The sequence below is a fragment of the Rhinatrema bivittatum genome, chromosome 4 (genome assembly GCF_901001135.1).
Source record: "Rhinatrema bivittatum chromosome 4, aRhiBiv1.1, whole genome shotgun sequence".
Taxonomy (NCBI): Eukaryota; Metazoa; Chordata; class Amphibia; order Gymnophiona; family Rhinatrematidae; genus Rhinatrema; species Rhinatrema bivittatum.
In genome coordinates this window covers 475,682,948-475,700,206 of record NC_042618.1, presented here as the reverse complement: position 1 = coordinate 475,700,206, position 17,259 = coordinate 475,682,948, and the positions used below count along the sequence as shown (strand labels likewise).

General features: G+C 48.0%; 1 protein-coding gene across 2 annotated transcripts in view; it reads left to right on the top strand.

Annotated features, from left to right (window-relative positions):
- RAD51AP1 (RAD51 associated protein 1) overlaps positions 1 to 14,968 on the top strand; it is a 55,064-nt gene extending 40,096 nt beyond the window's left edge. For both annotated transcript variants that reach the window (XM_029597289.1, XM_029597288.1), the window contains one exon: positions 8,941 to 14,968. In XM_029597289.1, the coding sequence (XP_029453149.1) occupies positions 8,941 to 9,068 (128 nt within the window). In that variant the 3' untranslated portion in view covers positions 9,069 to 14,968. The remainder of the gene's footprint in view (positions 1 to 8,940) is intronic.
- The last annotated feature ends 2,291 nt before the right edge of the window (positions 14,969 to 17,259 follow it).

Below are 17,259 nucleotides of genomic sequence, written 5' to 3'. Positions count from 1 at the left end.
TGGCCGATCAATCACCTAGAAACCAGAGCAGTGCGTTTGGTATTCCTACATTTCCTTCTGCTGGTGCGGAATCGGGAGGTAAGGATACTCTCAGACAACGCCACCACTGTGGCGTACATCAACCGCCAAGGAGGCACTAGGAGTCGACACGTCTGATGGAGTGGGCAGAGATTCATCTAGCACACCTCGCGGCTTCACACATCGCGGGGGTAGACAACATTCAGGCGGACTACCTGAGTCGACAACAGCTAGACCCAGGAGAATGGTCTCTCTCCGACGAAGCGATGCAGCTTCTTGTCCATCGGTGGGAGTCGCCTCACTTGGACCCGATGGCGACATCCCTCAATGCCAAGGCCCCCCGCTTCTTCAGCCGCAGAAGAGAGCGCGGCGCGGAAGGGGTAGATGCCCTAGTCCTGCCGTGGCCTCGCCATCTTCTTCTCTACGTCTTCCCTCCCTGGCCGCTGGTGGGCAAAATCCTACGGAGAATAGAACGTCATCAGGGGCCTGTTCTCCTGGTGGCTCCAGAGTGGCCTCGTCGACCCTGGCTTGCGGAACTTCTACAGCTAGCGATCGACGGTCCGCTTCGGCTGGGACATCTTCCTCGTCTGCTCCACCAGGGCCCGGTATTTTTCGAGCAGGCAGAACGCTTTTATCTTGTGGCCTGGCTTTTGAGCGGCGCCGCCTCAGGCGCAGAGGATACCCTGAGGCGGTAGTCTCGACTCTGCTGAAGGCTCGGAAGATGTCTACTTTGGTCGCTTATGTGCGAGTCTGGAAGGTTTTTGAGATGTGGTGCTCCAATCATGGCACTCGTCCCACGAAGGCATCAGTCCCTCAGATCCTGCAGTTCCTCCAGGACAGCCTGGATAAGGGGTTTGCCTATAATTCTCTGCGAGTCCAGGTGGCCGCCCTTGGTTCGCTCATACAGTATGGAGAGCATCCTTCTCTCCTGCTCCAGCCTAACATCGTCTGGTTCCTCAAGGGGGTTAAGCACTTGCGGCCTCCGGCGAGGGATCCGTGCCCCTCCTGGAGTCTCAACGCTGTCAGGGCCTCCTTTCGAGCCTCAGCACCACGCAACTATCAAGGACCTCACTCTCAAGGCAGTCTTTCTCGTGGCCATCTGCTCCGCTCGTCGCATCTCGGAACTTCAAGCGTTATCCTGTAGGGAACCCTATCTCCGATTCACGGACTTGGGGGGGGGGGTCTCCCTCCGCACCGTTCCTTCCTTCTTGCCCAAGATAGTATCGGCCTTCCACTTGAACCAGACGGTCGAGCTTCCGTCCTTCTCACCCGACAAGCCAAGGTCTCTCCGTCTTCTAGATGTCAAGCGCACGTTGCTCCGCTACCTGGAGGTCACTAACGACTTCCGGGTCTCAGATCATTTGTTTGTGCTCTGGTCGGGCTCGAGGAAAGGCTCCCAGGCCTCGAAGACGACGATTGCGAGATGGCCAAAGGACGCCATTCTGAGCAAGGCTTTCAGGGGCCCACCCGGAGTAGGGAAGCTTGGGTACATCCCACCGTCTGGACTGATCCTGGTATGTACAGGGAAAAGAAAATTATTCCTTACTTGCTAATTTTCATTCCTGTAGTACCAAGGATCAGTCCAGATGCCCATCTCTCTGGTTCTTTGGGTTCTTGGCTTTTCCTGCTCGGATTGCTCTCTTCCCTCTGAAGAATGCTGTGCCTTTTTCGTCCTTCACATCTGTGTCCACAGCTCCTTGCAAGTTGGCAGTTCTTGCCGTACGTTGGTTTACATTTTGAATTTGTTGTTTAGTACCTGTTATGGTTAAGTATACTTGATCCATTCTGCTTGTTCAGTGTTCTGTTGTTGAGCTTTGATATACTTTATACTGAGCTCCTGCAGAGGGTGCACTGGCTTATATGCTAACACCCTTTGAAGTCTGTTCTGACTCCATCTGCTGGACGGGGGACATAACCCACCGTCTAGACTGTTCCTTGGTACTACAGGAACGAAAATTAGCAGGTAAGGAATAATTTTCTTTTCCCAGGATATTTATTCTGAGGCATTGCCTTTTTCGGAAGGGGAGGGCCTGGAGCTGTATGTATCCATGTGCTTGAAAAGAAGGAGCAGATGAGATTTTCATTTGTTTATCCTAAAGATGAGGTTTCCTTCCTTGCTTGCGTTCCATGGTGGTGTTCAGCACAACAGAGTACAGATGATGGGGCAGAAGGCCCTATTGTCTCTAGGGTATATTATACTGCTGTCACTTGGGGGCCATGCAGGTTATCTTCACTGTTATCCCAGGGAGCAGTAGGTCACCATTGACTCTGATTCATTTATAGCCAGAGCCTTCATATAGCCTAGACACAGTTCCAGGACACCAAGTATAAAACTAACAAAAATGCAAAATTACAATAAATACATGGGCAAGCTGAGAGATGTGAGATGGGAAGGTAAAAATGAAAGAAAACGTGGGAAAGTGAAAAGATAAGATGGCTGAAAGCTGCAAAGCTTGTTTATAATTTCTATGGCTTTGCTAATTAATAAATACATAGCCTGTGTGTGTCACATGTCTCTTACCTTGCTGTGTTGCTCTGCAGTGCTGGGAACTCTTATCTAAAGCTGCCTACACTGCCAGTGAAAATAACAATGCCATGCTTCCAGCCTGGGACTTTCGCTCTTCAAACTTCTGACCCATGTTAGCTGAATGGATGTTTATTGTGCTGATATGTTGTGATTTTATCATAAATAGTTATTGTTTATTTGTAATATTTATTTGATTTTTATGGTTTTTATGACTATTTTATTGATCAACTATGGATGTTGCAAACAATAAGTGCCTTAAAATAATGTGCAAAGTTAAAATTCGGTCCTTTTGTTGATGGAGCAGAGCAGTCATGGCTGATTTGGATTTCCCAAGCACATTTCATTCAGACTAGATCCAAATGCAATTTATAATTTTAAATCTTCAAATAAACATGCATGCAGCCACCTCTGGGTTGAAAAGTGTGGCTATCAGAATGGTTCTTGATTGGGTTGGCAGATTATAGAGGAAAGAGAGGTAGAAGTAGCTTTTTTTGGCACAACAGGAACAAGCCTCAATATGCCAAACACTTGGTTGGAAAGGCAGTGTTATAAGGTATTACTCATTTCCTGTTTGTACCCCGGATCAGTCCAGACGAGTGGGTTTATGCATCCCTACCAGCAGATGGAGGCAGAGAACAAAACCTTGAGGCCCTGCTACATTACCGAGAGGGCCACCTGCAGTCCCTCAGTATTTCTCTGTCTCCAGCAGATGGTAGAGGTGCAGACCTGCATAGATTCAGCTCCCCGAGGTGTTAGATTCCCTCTGGTAGAGCAGGGCAATCCCTGTCAGGACTCGGCCCTTTTATGGCAGGGAGGGGGGGGGGGGGCGGTAGATAGCCAGGGGCCCTGCTTCCCTCTCCTCCTCTGGGCCCTTCGCTCCCTCGGTGTGCCTGGTTCCTCGGTGGGTAGCCTCCAGAAGCAGGGGAGTAGTCTTTCCCTCCTGTTTCTTCCTTTAGGCCCTGTTTCTTTAAAAAAAAAAAAAGAAGCAGGGACCGGGAGACCTCAGCAGTGTGCAGGCCTGAGGAGCAGGTAAGCTTGTTATTTTTCCTCTGCCGGGAGGCAGGCAGGAGGGAGTGAGCTGAAGTGCCTGCCTTTATTGGGGTTGGGTAGTGCTGTATTTCAGCACTGGGACAACGATCAGTGTGATTGCTGCTGCTATGTTTATTTTTAGGCCCGACTGCCCCGACATGCCAGCTCCTGCACAGCATGGCAGACTTTGCCACAGATGCGGGCTGAGGCATTCTTGCCTCGATGCAGTCTTTTTTTGCCATGATTGCGCTTTGGGGGGGGGGGGGAGCGGTGAAAAAGTGCAGGCAGCTGGGTCAGCTCCTGAGGCTCTGGGGGAGGGGGGGGCCCAGAGGATCCGGCGGCCATTTTGGCAGCACATGCAGAAGTACAGGCTGCCATTTCTGAGCCCGGGATTCCCCTCCCACACTTTTTCCTGTGGGAAAGGTCCCTGCTGGTGGCAGGGGACAAGGTGGGACTCGGGAGGGAGTCAATCAGGACTCTTCCTCCTTGGACTTGAAGGCCTTTTCCATGGATTTTTTGCTTCTCCTTCATAAGGCTTATTTAGCCCAGAAGGAGTTAGGGGTGAAGAGGCTTTTGCGTAGGAAGTCTCGGACGGCCAAGAGGGCTAGAGGACCTTTGGAGTCAGGAGAAATCCTGTGGATGCTGCATCTCAGGTGAACCCCAGAGGAGGGAGATTCTTCGGATACCCTGAATGATCCTGAGCAGCTCAAAGGGGGTCCAGTTGCACCGGACAAGGACCCTGTTAGTGCCTTGGGGGATCCGACACAGAACCTGGATCGAGATCCATTGGAGGTCTTGGTGGATCCCATGTAGGATCCGAACACTCAAGACCTGGAGGCAATTCTGGTTGCGGAAGGAGATGACCTGCATGTGTCCTGCTGTTCCAGAGAGAGGAACTGGATCCATTGATTCCCCAGGTGCTGGAGGAGATTGGCATTAAAGACGTCCAGGAAGACTCGGACAAGGAAGGAGTGAATCCGAGGGATTGTGGGGATCCCTTACCACTTTTCCGTTACCAAAGCAGGTGAAGAAGTTGGTGGATAGAGAGTGGGAATCTCCCGAGGGGAGCCTGAAGTTCGCGAGAGCTATGGGGAAATTATATCCCTTGCTGGAACAGACCTTTGAGTTATGGAGAATTCCCAAAGTGGATGCAGCTGTTTCGGTGGTTACCAAGAAGACTACCATCCTGGTGATAGGAGCGGTGTCTCTCAATGATCTGCAGGATAGGAAGCTGGAGATTCTGCTCAAGTGGCTCTTTGAAGTCTCAACTTTGGCCCTTCGAGCAGCGATGTGCAGAAGTCTGATGCAGAGAGCCTGTTTGTCCTGGATGCAGAAAGCTCATGACAAGCATTCAGGAACAGCATCTGAGGTAGTGCAGGCAGCCCATTTAGAGGCAGGAGTGGCCTATGAGGCATAGTCCGGACTTCTGCCAGGAGTATGGTCTCAGCGGTGGTGGCGCGCAGGCTCTTGTGGCTGCGAAATTGGTCGGCTGATGTGTGATCTAAGGTCCAGCTGTCGAACCTCCCTTTCAAAAGGAAGCTCCTCTTCGGGGAGGATTTGGAGAAGCTAGTGAAGCAGTTGGAAGAGTCGAAAGGCAATGTTACCTGAAAACAGGAAGGGTCCTAAGAAGCCTTTCATCCTCAAGCCTGTTTTCGAGAGGCTAGGAGATTTCGAACAGGCAGAGCCCCTGCACAAAAATTGTAGAAGCAGAGTTTGGGCAGACAGCAGCCTTTTCGGAATCAGTGCAGGTCCCCTAGGGATGGTGGGTCCCAAGAGGAGAGTGGACGTTAGGTCGGACAATGAAGATGTGAGGGTCCACTGCTCTCAGGAGGCTATCGGAGGAAGGCTTTCTTTTTTATGAGGAGTGGACCAGAAGGTTACGCCTTAGAATTTTCTCAGCCACTCAGGGACGCCTTTGTAGTCTCCCTCTGCGTCTCCTGGAGCAAGTGGCAGGTGGTGCGGGGCATGCTGCAGCGCTTACATCTTCTACACACCATTGTTCCATTCAGGAGAGAGGGTAGGGCAGGCATTCAGTGTACTTCGTGGTGCCAAAGAAGGAAGGGACCTTTCGGCCCATTCTCCATCTGCAGAAGGTGAATGCTGCCCTCCGGGTGCTGCGGTTTTGGATGGAGACGCTGGGCACAGTGTTAGCGGCGGTGCGCAAAGGAGAGTTTTTAGCATTCATGAATCTGTCAGAGGCCTACATTCATTTCCCTATTCAACCCGAACATCAAAGGTTTCTGAGATTCATGGTTTTGGGAGAACATTTCCAGTTTTGAGCTCTTCCCTTTGGGTTAGCGACGGCGCTGTGCACATTCACAAAGGTGATGGAAGTAGTGACGGTGGCTCTCAGGAAGGAGGGCATCCTGATACACCCGTATCTGGATGATTGGCTCATTCAAACGAAGTCTGAGGTAGTGTGTAGTTGCTTAGTCCAGCACGTGCTCCAGCTTCTGAGGGCATTGGGCTGGGTGACGAACCTCGTAAACAGTCATTTGAAGCCGACTCAGTCCTTGGAGTATCTGGACGATCGCTTTGATTCCTGACTGGGGAAGATGTTCCTGACTTCAGAAAGAGCCCTCAAGCTGCAGAGTCAGGTGCTTTGGTTGTAGAGCATGGCGGTGCCTGGGGTCTGGGATTACTTGCAGCTCCTGGGGTACATGGCTTCTATGCTGGATTTAGTGCCATGGGCTTTTGCTCACATGCGGCCTCTACAGGGGGCTCTGTTATCCCGATGGAATCCACTGTCGGAAGAATTTCAGCTTCCATTGCCAGAGGATGCCAGATCCAATCTCTCGTGGTGGTTGTCGTGGCACAATCTCGAGAAGGGAATGGATCTGGAAATGCTTTACTGGGTACTTGTAACCACGGATGCCAGCCTCTTTGGATGGGGGCAATTTGCCTGGGGAAATCAGCCCAGGGTCAGTAGTAGCCAGAGGTGGCAGCTTTGTCGATTTAATCACTGGAAACCAGAGCAGTGCGCAAGGCCTTGTTGGCGTTTCTTCCGCTCGGTCGGGGCAAATTAGTGCGAGTATTCTCAGACAATGCGACAACAGTAGCGTACATCAATTAACAATGCAGAACGAAGAGTCATCTAGTGGCATTGGAAGCACAGGAGCTGTTCCTGTGGGCGGAGAAACATCTGGAGAGACTACTACTTCTTATGTGGCCGGAGTGGACAACGTTCAAGCAGACTTCCTCAGCAGACAGCGTCAGGGGATTGAAGTTGTCGGCAGAAGCCTTCGCCTTGCTGCAAGCAAGGTGGGGCAAACCAGTGATAGACCTCATGGTGACTCCAGCAAGTGCGAAAACGGATTGCTTTTTCAGTCGCAGACGGGAGGTCGGATCAGAGGGCATCAATGCTCTCATTCAACCATGGCTGACGCACCTCTTGCTGTACATGTTTCCTCTGTGGCCACTCGTAGGATGGGTGCTGCGGCACATCAAAACTCATCTGGGCAGGGTGATTCTGGTGGTCCCCATGTGGCCATGGCGGCTATGGTTTGTGGACCTTCTGCGTCTCGCAGTAGACAGACCCATTCAGTTGGTTCATCTCTCAGGATTATTTTGTCAGGGACCCATATTTTCAGACCGAGAGGATCGCTTCTGTTTAGCAGCCTGGCTTTTGAGACGCGGCGGCTCCGTTTGAAGGGATATTCGGAGCCAAGGATTGCAACTTTGCTTCAGGCAAGGAGACCTTCCACTTCAGTGGGTTACGTCCGGGTTTGGAGAGTATTCGAATCATGGTGTTTGCTGAATAGAGTACAGCCCTTAGAGGTGGATGTCCCACAGATCTTGGAATTTCTGCAGTGCAGGTTACCTAAGGGGCTAGCGTATAATTTCCTTTGGGTCCAGGAAGAAGCTTTGGGTTCCCTGTGCGGCAGGATGTAGGGAAAGCTGCTGGCGTCTCATCCGGATGTGGCTCGTTTTCTGAGAGGGGCAAAGCATCTGCTTCCTCTGGTGCAGAAGAGCTGTCTGGTGTGGAATTTGAATTTGGTTCTTCGGGTGCCGTGTGGGCCCCCCTTTGAGCCAATGCAAAGGGCGTCATTGAAAGATTTAACCCTGAAGACACTTTTCTTGGTGTCTGGCGAATTTCTGAGCTGCAAGTGTTGTCGTGTATGGTTTCTTTCCTCCGTTTTTCTGATGATGGAGTCTCTTTAAGAACGGTTCCGTCCTTTTGCCGAAGGTAGTCTTCTCCTTTCACCTTAATCAGGTGGTCAAGCTTCCTGCCTTTTCGAACTTGGCAGCTGATTCTTCGATGGTTAGAGGACTTCACTTGTTGGACGTGTGTCATATCCTTTTGCGATATCTCAAGGTGATGAATCCCTTTCGGAGATCGGATCATCTGTTTGTCCTGTTCGTGGAGCAAAGAAGGGAAATAAGGCTTCCAAGGACACGATTGCTCGCTGGTTAAAGGAGACGAGAGCTTCGGCTTACATCTGCAATGGCCTACCGGTGCCAGAGGGGTTGGGTGCCTTCCCTCCACACTTTCACCAAACATTACCGATTAGATGTGCGGGCTCCAGAGGAAGCGATATTTGGGGGGAGTGTATTGCGTGCAGGTCTTTTGGGTTCCCTTCCAGAATAGAGGGGCTTGGGTACATCCCACTCATCTGGACTGATCCGGGGTATGAACAGGAAAGGAAAATTAGTTCTTACCTGCTAATTTTCGTTCCTGAAGTATTATGGATCAGTCCAGAGACCTGTCCCCTTCTGATGAAAGACTTCCTCGCTTCTGGAGATGGCTAAGCTGATTGAGCTGACATTCGATTTGATCAGTGATAACTGTACATAGTTGGTAAATGTTTTGTTACGTCAAGAGGGCCTAGATTACAGGGGGCACCAATTTTGTCTCTGTTTGCCCAAGGTTTATTGGGGTTTGTTTAAAGCAGACATCTTGGCTTTGGGTACAGGTCAATACTGAGGGACTGCAGGTGGCACTCTCGGTTATGTAGCAGTCGCTCAAGGTTTTGTTCTCTGCCTCCATCTGCTGGTAGGGAGGTATAAACCCACTCGTCTGTACTGATCCCTGGTACTTCAGGAACGAAAATTAGCAGGTGAGAACCAATTTTCCTTTCTGGTTGTGTAAAATGAAGCACAGGGAGATTTGTGGACATGCCGAAGGTCCCAAAGAATCAGCAGCAGAGCAGGAAGCAGAATATTCTCTTAGCTCACAGTCAGACCACACCTCTTCAATCAGATCCCCTCACACTGAGTCTTTGGGGTACATTTCTACACAGCCCTGAAGAGACCCCGTGTAGCTCGAGCTGCAGTGTGGTGTTTCTGTCTAAATACCTTGCAGATGGGAATGTTTCATCTCATTTAGAAAAGTTTATGTTAATCATTTTTTCCTTTTTAATTTGCAGGTCTGTCAGGAAATAGCAGTAACTCACTGGGGCGAGTTACTGTGAAATCCCCAAATCAAGGTCTCAGACTGGGCCTGTCAAGGTTTGCAAGAGTCAAACCCTTGCACCCCAGTGCTGCAAGTAGCTGACATCCTCTCTCTGGCTTGTAAGATTGCAGTGTGGCGTGGTGCTGGGGTGTCTTCTGCTCCTCCTCTGTCCCTGGTTCAGTGCTGAGAGCCCAGCTGTTCCCGGAGAATTTGAAAGAACTCACCATTGCGAATGTGCACTATTTATCCTTTTGCCTTAACGGAGAAGAGGGAATGGACAGCATGAAAGCAAACCTGTAGGTGAAGACTTCAATGCAATCCACAACCTAGAAACCTGATTTTATGAAATGGTCTGAAAAGTAAATCCAGAATTTGGAAGGAAAACATCATATTTCCAGATCCTGGAAGGAAATCCTTGCTGTACGCATCTTACTAGAACGGTCCTTTCCAGGGAATTGGGTCCCACGGAGCACCAGGCTCCTGGTGTAGGAAGGGCTTTTTAGCACTGCAGGTAGATTCAGGCAGCTTGGTTGTGTCTAAGAGGCGAGGGTGTTACCAGATTTTATGTTTTAGGATTCATCTTTCTTTTATTGTTTTTACTATTCTTTTTCAGCCTGGTAAACTCGACCTAAGAAAAGAGGTTGAAAAAAGCTGGAAGAGTTTAATGTCTGACAAATCTGAGATTTAGTTTTTGTACTTGTATCTCTGCTTTTATTTTTGCTGAATTTGAACAAAAAAAATAGAACTTTTACATGCCAATAATACATCCGTCATGAGACAAATATTAATCTAGTAATACTATAAATCCCGTAATGTAGTGGGGGGTATAAGTTAGGTCAGTGCGGCCTGGACAGCTTAGGATCCTTTGGTAAGCCTCTGATTAACCCAGAAAAAAGGAGATTATAAGGCAAACCTACTGCTCAAGTGCAGGTGATGACCAACTGTGCTGCCTAAGATGTTCCAACCCAAGAACCAGCAATACTGTATCTAACAATTAAACATCTACTTAATTTTATTAATTTTAATTGGCGCAAATATTGCAAAATGGCTGGAACAACTTGTGAGCTGAAATGGAAGTGGTATCCCTCCTGAATCTTAATCCTTCTGATGGCAAAGGTGCTGAAACCAATCCTATCTCTGTGTAAGTAAAATGTGCTGTTGCATTTCCCACTTATTTTTGTAAAAAAAAATCCCTACAAATGTATATAAATAAAAAGGTGGGGTTTTTTTTATACTTTTCAAAATAATTTAGAATGCTTTGTAAATATATCTCATATAAATAAGTTGTACAGAAACTTGTCAGCAGGAAATGACCATACAGCCTGTCCCTGTTCATTCCCCAGATCAGTCCAGACAAGTGGGTTTATGCCTCCCTACCAGCAGATGGAGCCAGAGAACAAAACGTTCAGGCCCTGCTACATAACCGAGAGTGCCACCTGCAGTCCCTCGGTATTCTGTCTCCAGCAGGTGATAGAGGTCCAAACCTGCAGTCTGTTAGTTAAAGTGAAATAAGATTAGTTTAGGATTAGAGAGAAGACTGAAGACGGAGCTCCCAGAGGTGTTAGGTTCCTTCGTGGGCCATCCCTCTGGTTGAGCAGGGCAAGCGGGGGGTTGAAAATCCCTGGCCAGGCTCGTCCCTTGATTCCAGGGGTCCTGGTTCCCTCGCTCCCCCTGAGGTCCTCTCACCCAGGCTGACCGGCTGTGGCGTCCTGCAGCTTCCAGAAACAGGAAAGTAGTATTTTCATTTGCTTTTACTGTTCTATGTAGCTCAGCAGGCTGTTCCTTTAAGAGCTTAACTTGGGCCGGGGGGGGGGGGAGCTCAGAAGCTGTGAGGCTGTTTATTTTTTTTTCTGTTGATGCGCCTGACGTTTGCGTCGGCTCGGTGTCGAGGAAACCGCATGGCTGGGGCTGCTTTTCAGCACCCAATGCTGGGACAGCAGCGGCGGCAGCTGCGGCTTTATTTTCTCCTGTTCCGCGTTTTTAGCCGTGTCGCACGCGATGTTGTCTCCCACTGAGCACGGGAAAGCCTGTTGGGCCTGCAGGGGGAGGCACTTTCGCCTCAATGTGGCCCTTCTCTGCCCTGGCTGTGTCTGTGGCGGTGAGGGAGCCTCGTCAAAAGGATCAGGGGGCAGACACTGCACACATGTTGCAGGTCCTGTGTAGGAGGGCCCCCCCGGGGGTGTGTGAAAGAGACGGCGGCCATTTTAGCTCCAAATGGCAAGAGCCCTGACATGGATTGGGAAGGCAGGGACTCCCCTCCCCCGCTTTCTTCTGTGCATCAGGGACCTAGAGGAGGGGGAGATGTGCCAGCGGACACAGGGGAGGACCCGGCGCCCGTGAAGCAGAGAGACTGCTGTGGATTTTGTTAATGCATGAGGCCTATCTCGCCAGGCAGGAGCGGGTGGCGAAGAGGCCACCTTTTCAGAAGACCCCCGAGGCAAGGCTAAGAAGGCTTGGGCTGAGGCACCTCCCAGGACGGGGGGCATTTAGCCTCTATTGGGTCTGGATCGATCGCGAGGGGAGGATCTTTCCTGTAAGGATTCTGATGGCGCTAATCTGCAGGGCTCTGGCCAGGGCATGGATCCGTTGACTGATCTGCTGGGGGACCCGGATGCGGACGAGGTCCCTCTGGCAGAAGGGAATGACCCGAGGGTGGTCAGGTTATTCCGAAAGGAGGAATTGCAGCCTCTCATCCCTCAGGTTCTGGAGGAGCTGGGGATTAAGGTTGCACAGGAGGATTCCGACAATGAAGGGTTAAACCCAGTGTTGGAGGGACTGCATGGACCTCCGAGGGCATTCCCTTTGCCAAAGCAGATAAAGAAGCTGATTGGGAATGGGATTTCCCAGAAGCTGGTTTGAAGGTGGCCAGAGCTATGGCCAGGTTGTATCCCCTGCCAGAGGACACGTTAGAGCTGTGGAAGCTGCCAAAGGTGGATATGGTGGTGTCGGCGGTCACAAAGAAAATGATTCCTGTGTTCAGGGTCGGCGGCTTTGAAGGATGCCCAGGACCAGAAGCTGCAGATCCTGTTGAAGAGGCTGTTCGAAGCCTTGGCTCTGCCGTCTGTGCTGGTCTAATGCAGAGGGGCCTGTTTGTGCTGGGTGCAGAACGCGCAGGTGAAGGCAGCGGAAACCTCTTCAGAGCCTGGCCAGGATGCTCAGTTGGAAGGGGGGGTGGCCTGTGTGGCTGATGCCCTCTGTGATAGGCTTCGCAGTTCAGCTAGGAATATGGTGTCCGCGGTCGCTGTACGGAGGCTTCTGTGGCTATGTAATTGGTCAGTGGATGTTTGGTCGAAGGTGGAGCTTTGTAATCTCCCCTTCAAAAAAAAGGTCATTGTTTGGGAAGGATTTATTATTATTTATTATTTATTTAAATCTTTTTTATACTGACGTTCGTTTGCACATCACATCGGTTTACAGTGAAACAGACAGATTAATGAGGTTTTGGTAACAGACTAGGAGCAATTGGGAAATTACATTTTAACAATTTTAAGGAAAAAACTTTCAAACATTTACAGGTAGATCAGGTACAGGGTGCGCAAGAGGCAACAAAACTGTGTTTATATATATTTATAGTGCTTTAACATGGGGGAACAAGCATGAAAGAGAACTTTGTACAGGGATTTTAATTAATGAGGCATGGGTTTGGGTGCTTGAATTGTTTGGTAAGGGGAGGGTTAAGGAAAGGAAGTTAATTTAGAGAAGCTGATGGGCGTTCAGGCAACCTATTCCCTTTAGAATCTGCCAAAGATAAAGAAGACCTTCCTGCCTTGCACGCGTCTCCATGAAATGAGATTTCGCTCCAGCAGAAGTTCTTCAGGCTCTAAGCAGCAGCAGGGATCAGGAAGGCAGGAGTCCTTTCAAGGGACCCCTAGACCAGCCAGAGAGCGTTCCGGACAGGGCTCCGGAGGTGCAAAGCCTGTCCAATGAAGGCAGGCTGATCCACCCATCCCTGGTGGCGGTCAGAGGAAGATTATCCTGGTTTTACGAGGAGTGGACCAGAATCACTTTGGACCAGTGGGTGTTGGAAGTAACAAGCAAAGGCTAAGCTTTAAAATTCTCTTTACCCCTCAAAGACACCCTCGTGGTGTCCCATTGCACTATACCCGGCGAGCGGGCGGCAATGCAGGACACTCTGCAGCGACTGGAAGCCATCCTCCCAGTGCTGCAAGAGGAACATGGTCAGGGAAGGTATTCCATGTATTTCGTGGTCCCCGAGAAGGAGGGCTCATTTCGGCCCATTCTGAATCTGCAAAGGGTCAATGCTGCCTTGTGGGTGCCACATTTTCAGATGCAAATGTTACAAAGGGTGAGTGCAGCAATGCGCAAAGGGGATTTTCTGGCCTCCCTGGATCTTTCGGAGGCATATCTCCACATTCCCATCAGAGCAGACCCTCAGAGGTTTCTAGGGTTCACGGTGCTAGGGGAGCATTTTCAGTTTCCAGCTCTTCCCTTCGGGCTGGCTACGGCTCCGAGAACATTCACAAAGGTGATGTTGGTAGTGGCGGCGGCGCTCAGAAGAGAAGGGATACTGGTGCGTCTGTACCTGTACGATTGGCTCATTCAGGCGAAGTCTGAGGTGTGGAGTGTCTGTGTTGCATTTGGCGAGTGACCGGAGCGCCTGGAGTCCCTGGGCTGGGTGATAGACCAGGCGAAGAGTCATCGGAACTGTCCCTGTCCTTGGATCATGTGCGAGCACGATTCGACACCCGGTTAGGCAAGGTGTTTCTTACCTCGGAACAGGTGCTCAAGTTGCAGTCTCAAGTGGTCCAACTAAGGGACCTGTTGGTCCCCAATGTCTGGGATTATCTGCAGGTCCATTGGTGCCATGGGCGTTTACGCACATGCATCCACTTCAGAAGGCATTCCTGGCCTGTTGGAATCCGATGTCGGAGGAGTTTCAGCTGCTGTTACCGCTCCTGGAGGAATCCAGGTCATCTCTATGGTTTTCCATAGAGGCTCTGCCTTCCTCCTGCTTCTTGAGAAGGTTGAGGGTCTCCATTATTATTATAGTTGTAGTCATCTTGGCTTGGGTATTGGCCATAATGAGGAACTGCAAGTGGCACACTAGGTTAAGTAACAGGGTCAGTAAAGCTTTTCTTCTCTGTCTCCATCTGCTGGCAGGGAGGCAAAACCCAGGAGTATGTACTGATCTGTGCTATTCCAGAAACAAAAATTAGTAGGTAAGAACCAATTTTCCTATGTGTTCCTCTGCATTGGCAAGAGGAGGGCAGCTGTACATATACTTTAAAAGTTTGGTGATAGCAGCCTGTGAGTACTGGAAGAAATGCAGCCTGAGAATCTGGGAGGGAAAAATTGGAAGAATGATTTATTGTCGAGCTTTTTTATGAAGAGGAGCTGTTGCTACTGTTAGACAAGCTTGTCCTTTTAAATAATAAAAAAAAAAGCCTTGTTTAAGGGAAGGGAGTTTCACTGTTCTTTCTCAGGGGGTTGGGATATTTCTGCTGTGACAGGAGGAATCTAGGTTTAAATTTTAGGGTGTGTGAAACTTGAAATGCACTATTTATTTGGTCTTTCCTAAAATATCAATCATCAAAATTTACAGGGCTTAATTTGTAGAGAAGGAAGTGGACCTGTTGAGGGGGGAGAGGTGGGGGTGGCCAGGGCCAGCTGTGAACTCATGCACATACCTGAATCGAAGCCATGTGGCTGTCCTTGTCATAGGATAAACAGCTCCAACACTCTGTTCTCTGCTTATTTATTTTTATTTTTTTTTATTTAAGGTATTTATATACCGCTTTTTAAAATAAAATTTTATCAAAACGGTTTACAGTAGTTAAAATAAGATAAAAATAAAATGCAAATTAAATTAAATAATAAAAAAAGTACATAAATTTAGTTACGTAGCCAGATAATTACTAGCTTAAAATGCTTCCTCTTGACAGCTGGACCATGCGGTAAGTAATCCATGTACCTACTGGCTCTGTTCTGTTTCATCAGGGGAGCCAGAATTGATAGAAATGGCTGCCTCTGTTCTGCTGTCTTGGGTTTATTTATTTATTTATTATTTTTGTTATACCGAGTTTCATGACAGATATCACATCAACCCGGTTTACAATTAACAATGTGTGTAAAGCATAGCGTAACGTATATTCCCAATAAACTGTGAAACTTTAAATACAGTGTATCAATACCGTGTGTGAGAAAGTTACAATAAAACAGGGAAAATTAACTTGGAGCTGGAATAGGGGGAAAATTGAACAATGCAATATATACATTTCTTCCAATTAATGAAATAGTATAGTAGAGTAAATAAATAAGCCTATGTGGATACATGTGATGGTACATAAATAAGAGACGGTAAAATAAGTGATCAAGGGAATAAATAAGACACAGTAGTGCCTGGAAAGATATGATAATAAAATGAAACGGTAGTGAGTAACCAAGAGAATAAATAAATAAGACACAGTAGTGCAAGGTAATGATATGATAATACTCAGCAGGTAAAGACGATAGTCCTCAGCAGGTAAAGATGAGTATAAGTTTATGGTAGGTGGATTCTTGATTAGATCCAGTTATTGTAAACAAGTTTATGAAGATGAGTAATAGTTTTATTCAAGGCTTGGAAATGCTTTTTTAAAAAGCCAAGTTTTAAGTCTTTTCTTAAATGTTAGAGCGCATGGCTCCTGTCTCAAATCAGGAGGGATGGAGTTCCACAACGCTGGACCAGCTGACGAGAAGGCTCTGAGACTCAAGGCTTTATGTTGGAAGGTTTTGGCTTTTGGAATTTGGAGTGACTCTTTGTAGTATTCCCTGATGGGTCTGGTGGAGGTGTATTTTTTGAATGGTATTTGTAGATCGAGATGCGTGTGTTGGTTAATGGTCTTGAATATGATGTTGATGGATTTGTACATGATTCTATAGTGGATTGGTAACCAATGGAGGTTTTTGAGGATAGGGGAGATATGGTCCATTTTCCTGGAATTTGTAAGGACTCTGGCTGCAGAGTTCTGAACCATTTGTAGGGGTTTGGTATAGGAAGCTGGGAGGCCTAGTAGCAATGAGTTGCAATAATCTAGTTTGGAAAAGATTATTGCTTGCAATATAGTTCTAAAGTCCTGAGCGTGAAAAAGTGGTTTAATTCTTTTCAGGATATGTAATTTGTAGAAGCAATCTTTGGTGGTTTGGTTAATGAATGTTTTAAGGTTGAGACGATTGTCTAAGATAGCTCCTAGATCTCTTACGTGGACTGTTTGCAGGAGTGCGGGTGGTTTTTGAAGTGTGTTATTGTTTTTCCGGTGATATGAGCAAGAATTCTGTTTTTGAAGCATTGAGTATGAGGTTTAGGTTAGTGAGAAGAGGTTTAATTTGTAGAAGGCAACTGTCCCAGAATTCCATTGTTTTTGAAATTGTTTCTTTTAAGGGAATCACGATCTGTACGTCGTCAGCGAAAAGGAAGTGTTTCAGGTTCAATTTTGTAAGGAGTTGACATAGTGGTAACAGGTATAGATTAAAGAGCGTGGGAGAGAGTGATGAACCTTGCGGCACCCCTCTGTTAGAATGGTGGTATTGGGATTCTTTGTTGTGAATTTTGACTCTGTATCCTCTGTTTTCTAGGAATGTTTTGAACCAGTTTAGTGTAGCACCTGTCAATCCAATGTTCGCCAGTTGTTTTAGAAGAAGGGTGTGATTGACGGTGTCGAAGGCCGCCGAGAAGTCCAAGAGGATTAATAAAAATGTTTGGCCTTTATCAATTCCAGAAATGAGGAAGTCGGTGAGAGAGATTAGTAATGTTTCTGTGCTTGCAGCTTTGCGAAAACCGTATTGGTTTGGTGAAAGAATGCTGTGGTCCTCTAAGTAGTTGGATAGTTGGGTGTTTACCAATTTTTCTATGATTTTTGCTATGAATGGGAGATTGGAAATAGGGCGGAAGTTGTTGGGATCACATGCATTTAGATTTGGTTTTTTCAGCAGTGGCTTGATTGAAGCTGTTTTTAGGTCATCTGGGTAGATACCATGAGATAGGGAGCAGTTTATGATGTCTGCCAGTGTTTTTGCTATAGTGTCAGGGATGAGAAGAAGCATTTTGGAGGGGATTTGATCAAATGGGTGTGATGATGGCTTCATTCTCTTTAGCACTGAATGTATCTCTGTGATTGTGATGGGTTCGAAAGCGTTAAGCTGGATGTCTTTGTTTTGGGGGAGATATGTGTTATCTGGATCAGTGTTATTTGTAGTCAGCTGGTTAAGGAGATCAGATATTTTTTTGTTGAAATGAAGAGCCAGTTCATCAGCCTTTGTCTGGGCTAGCTCGGGTGGGATATCTGGGTTCCAG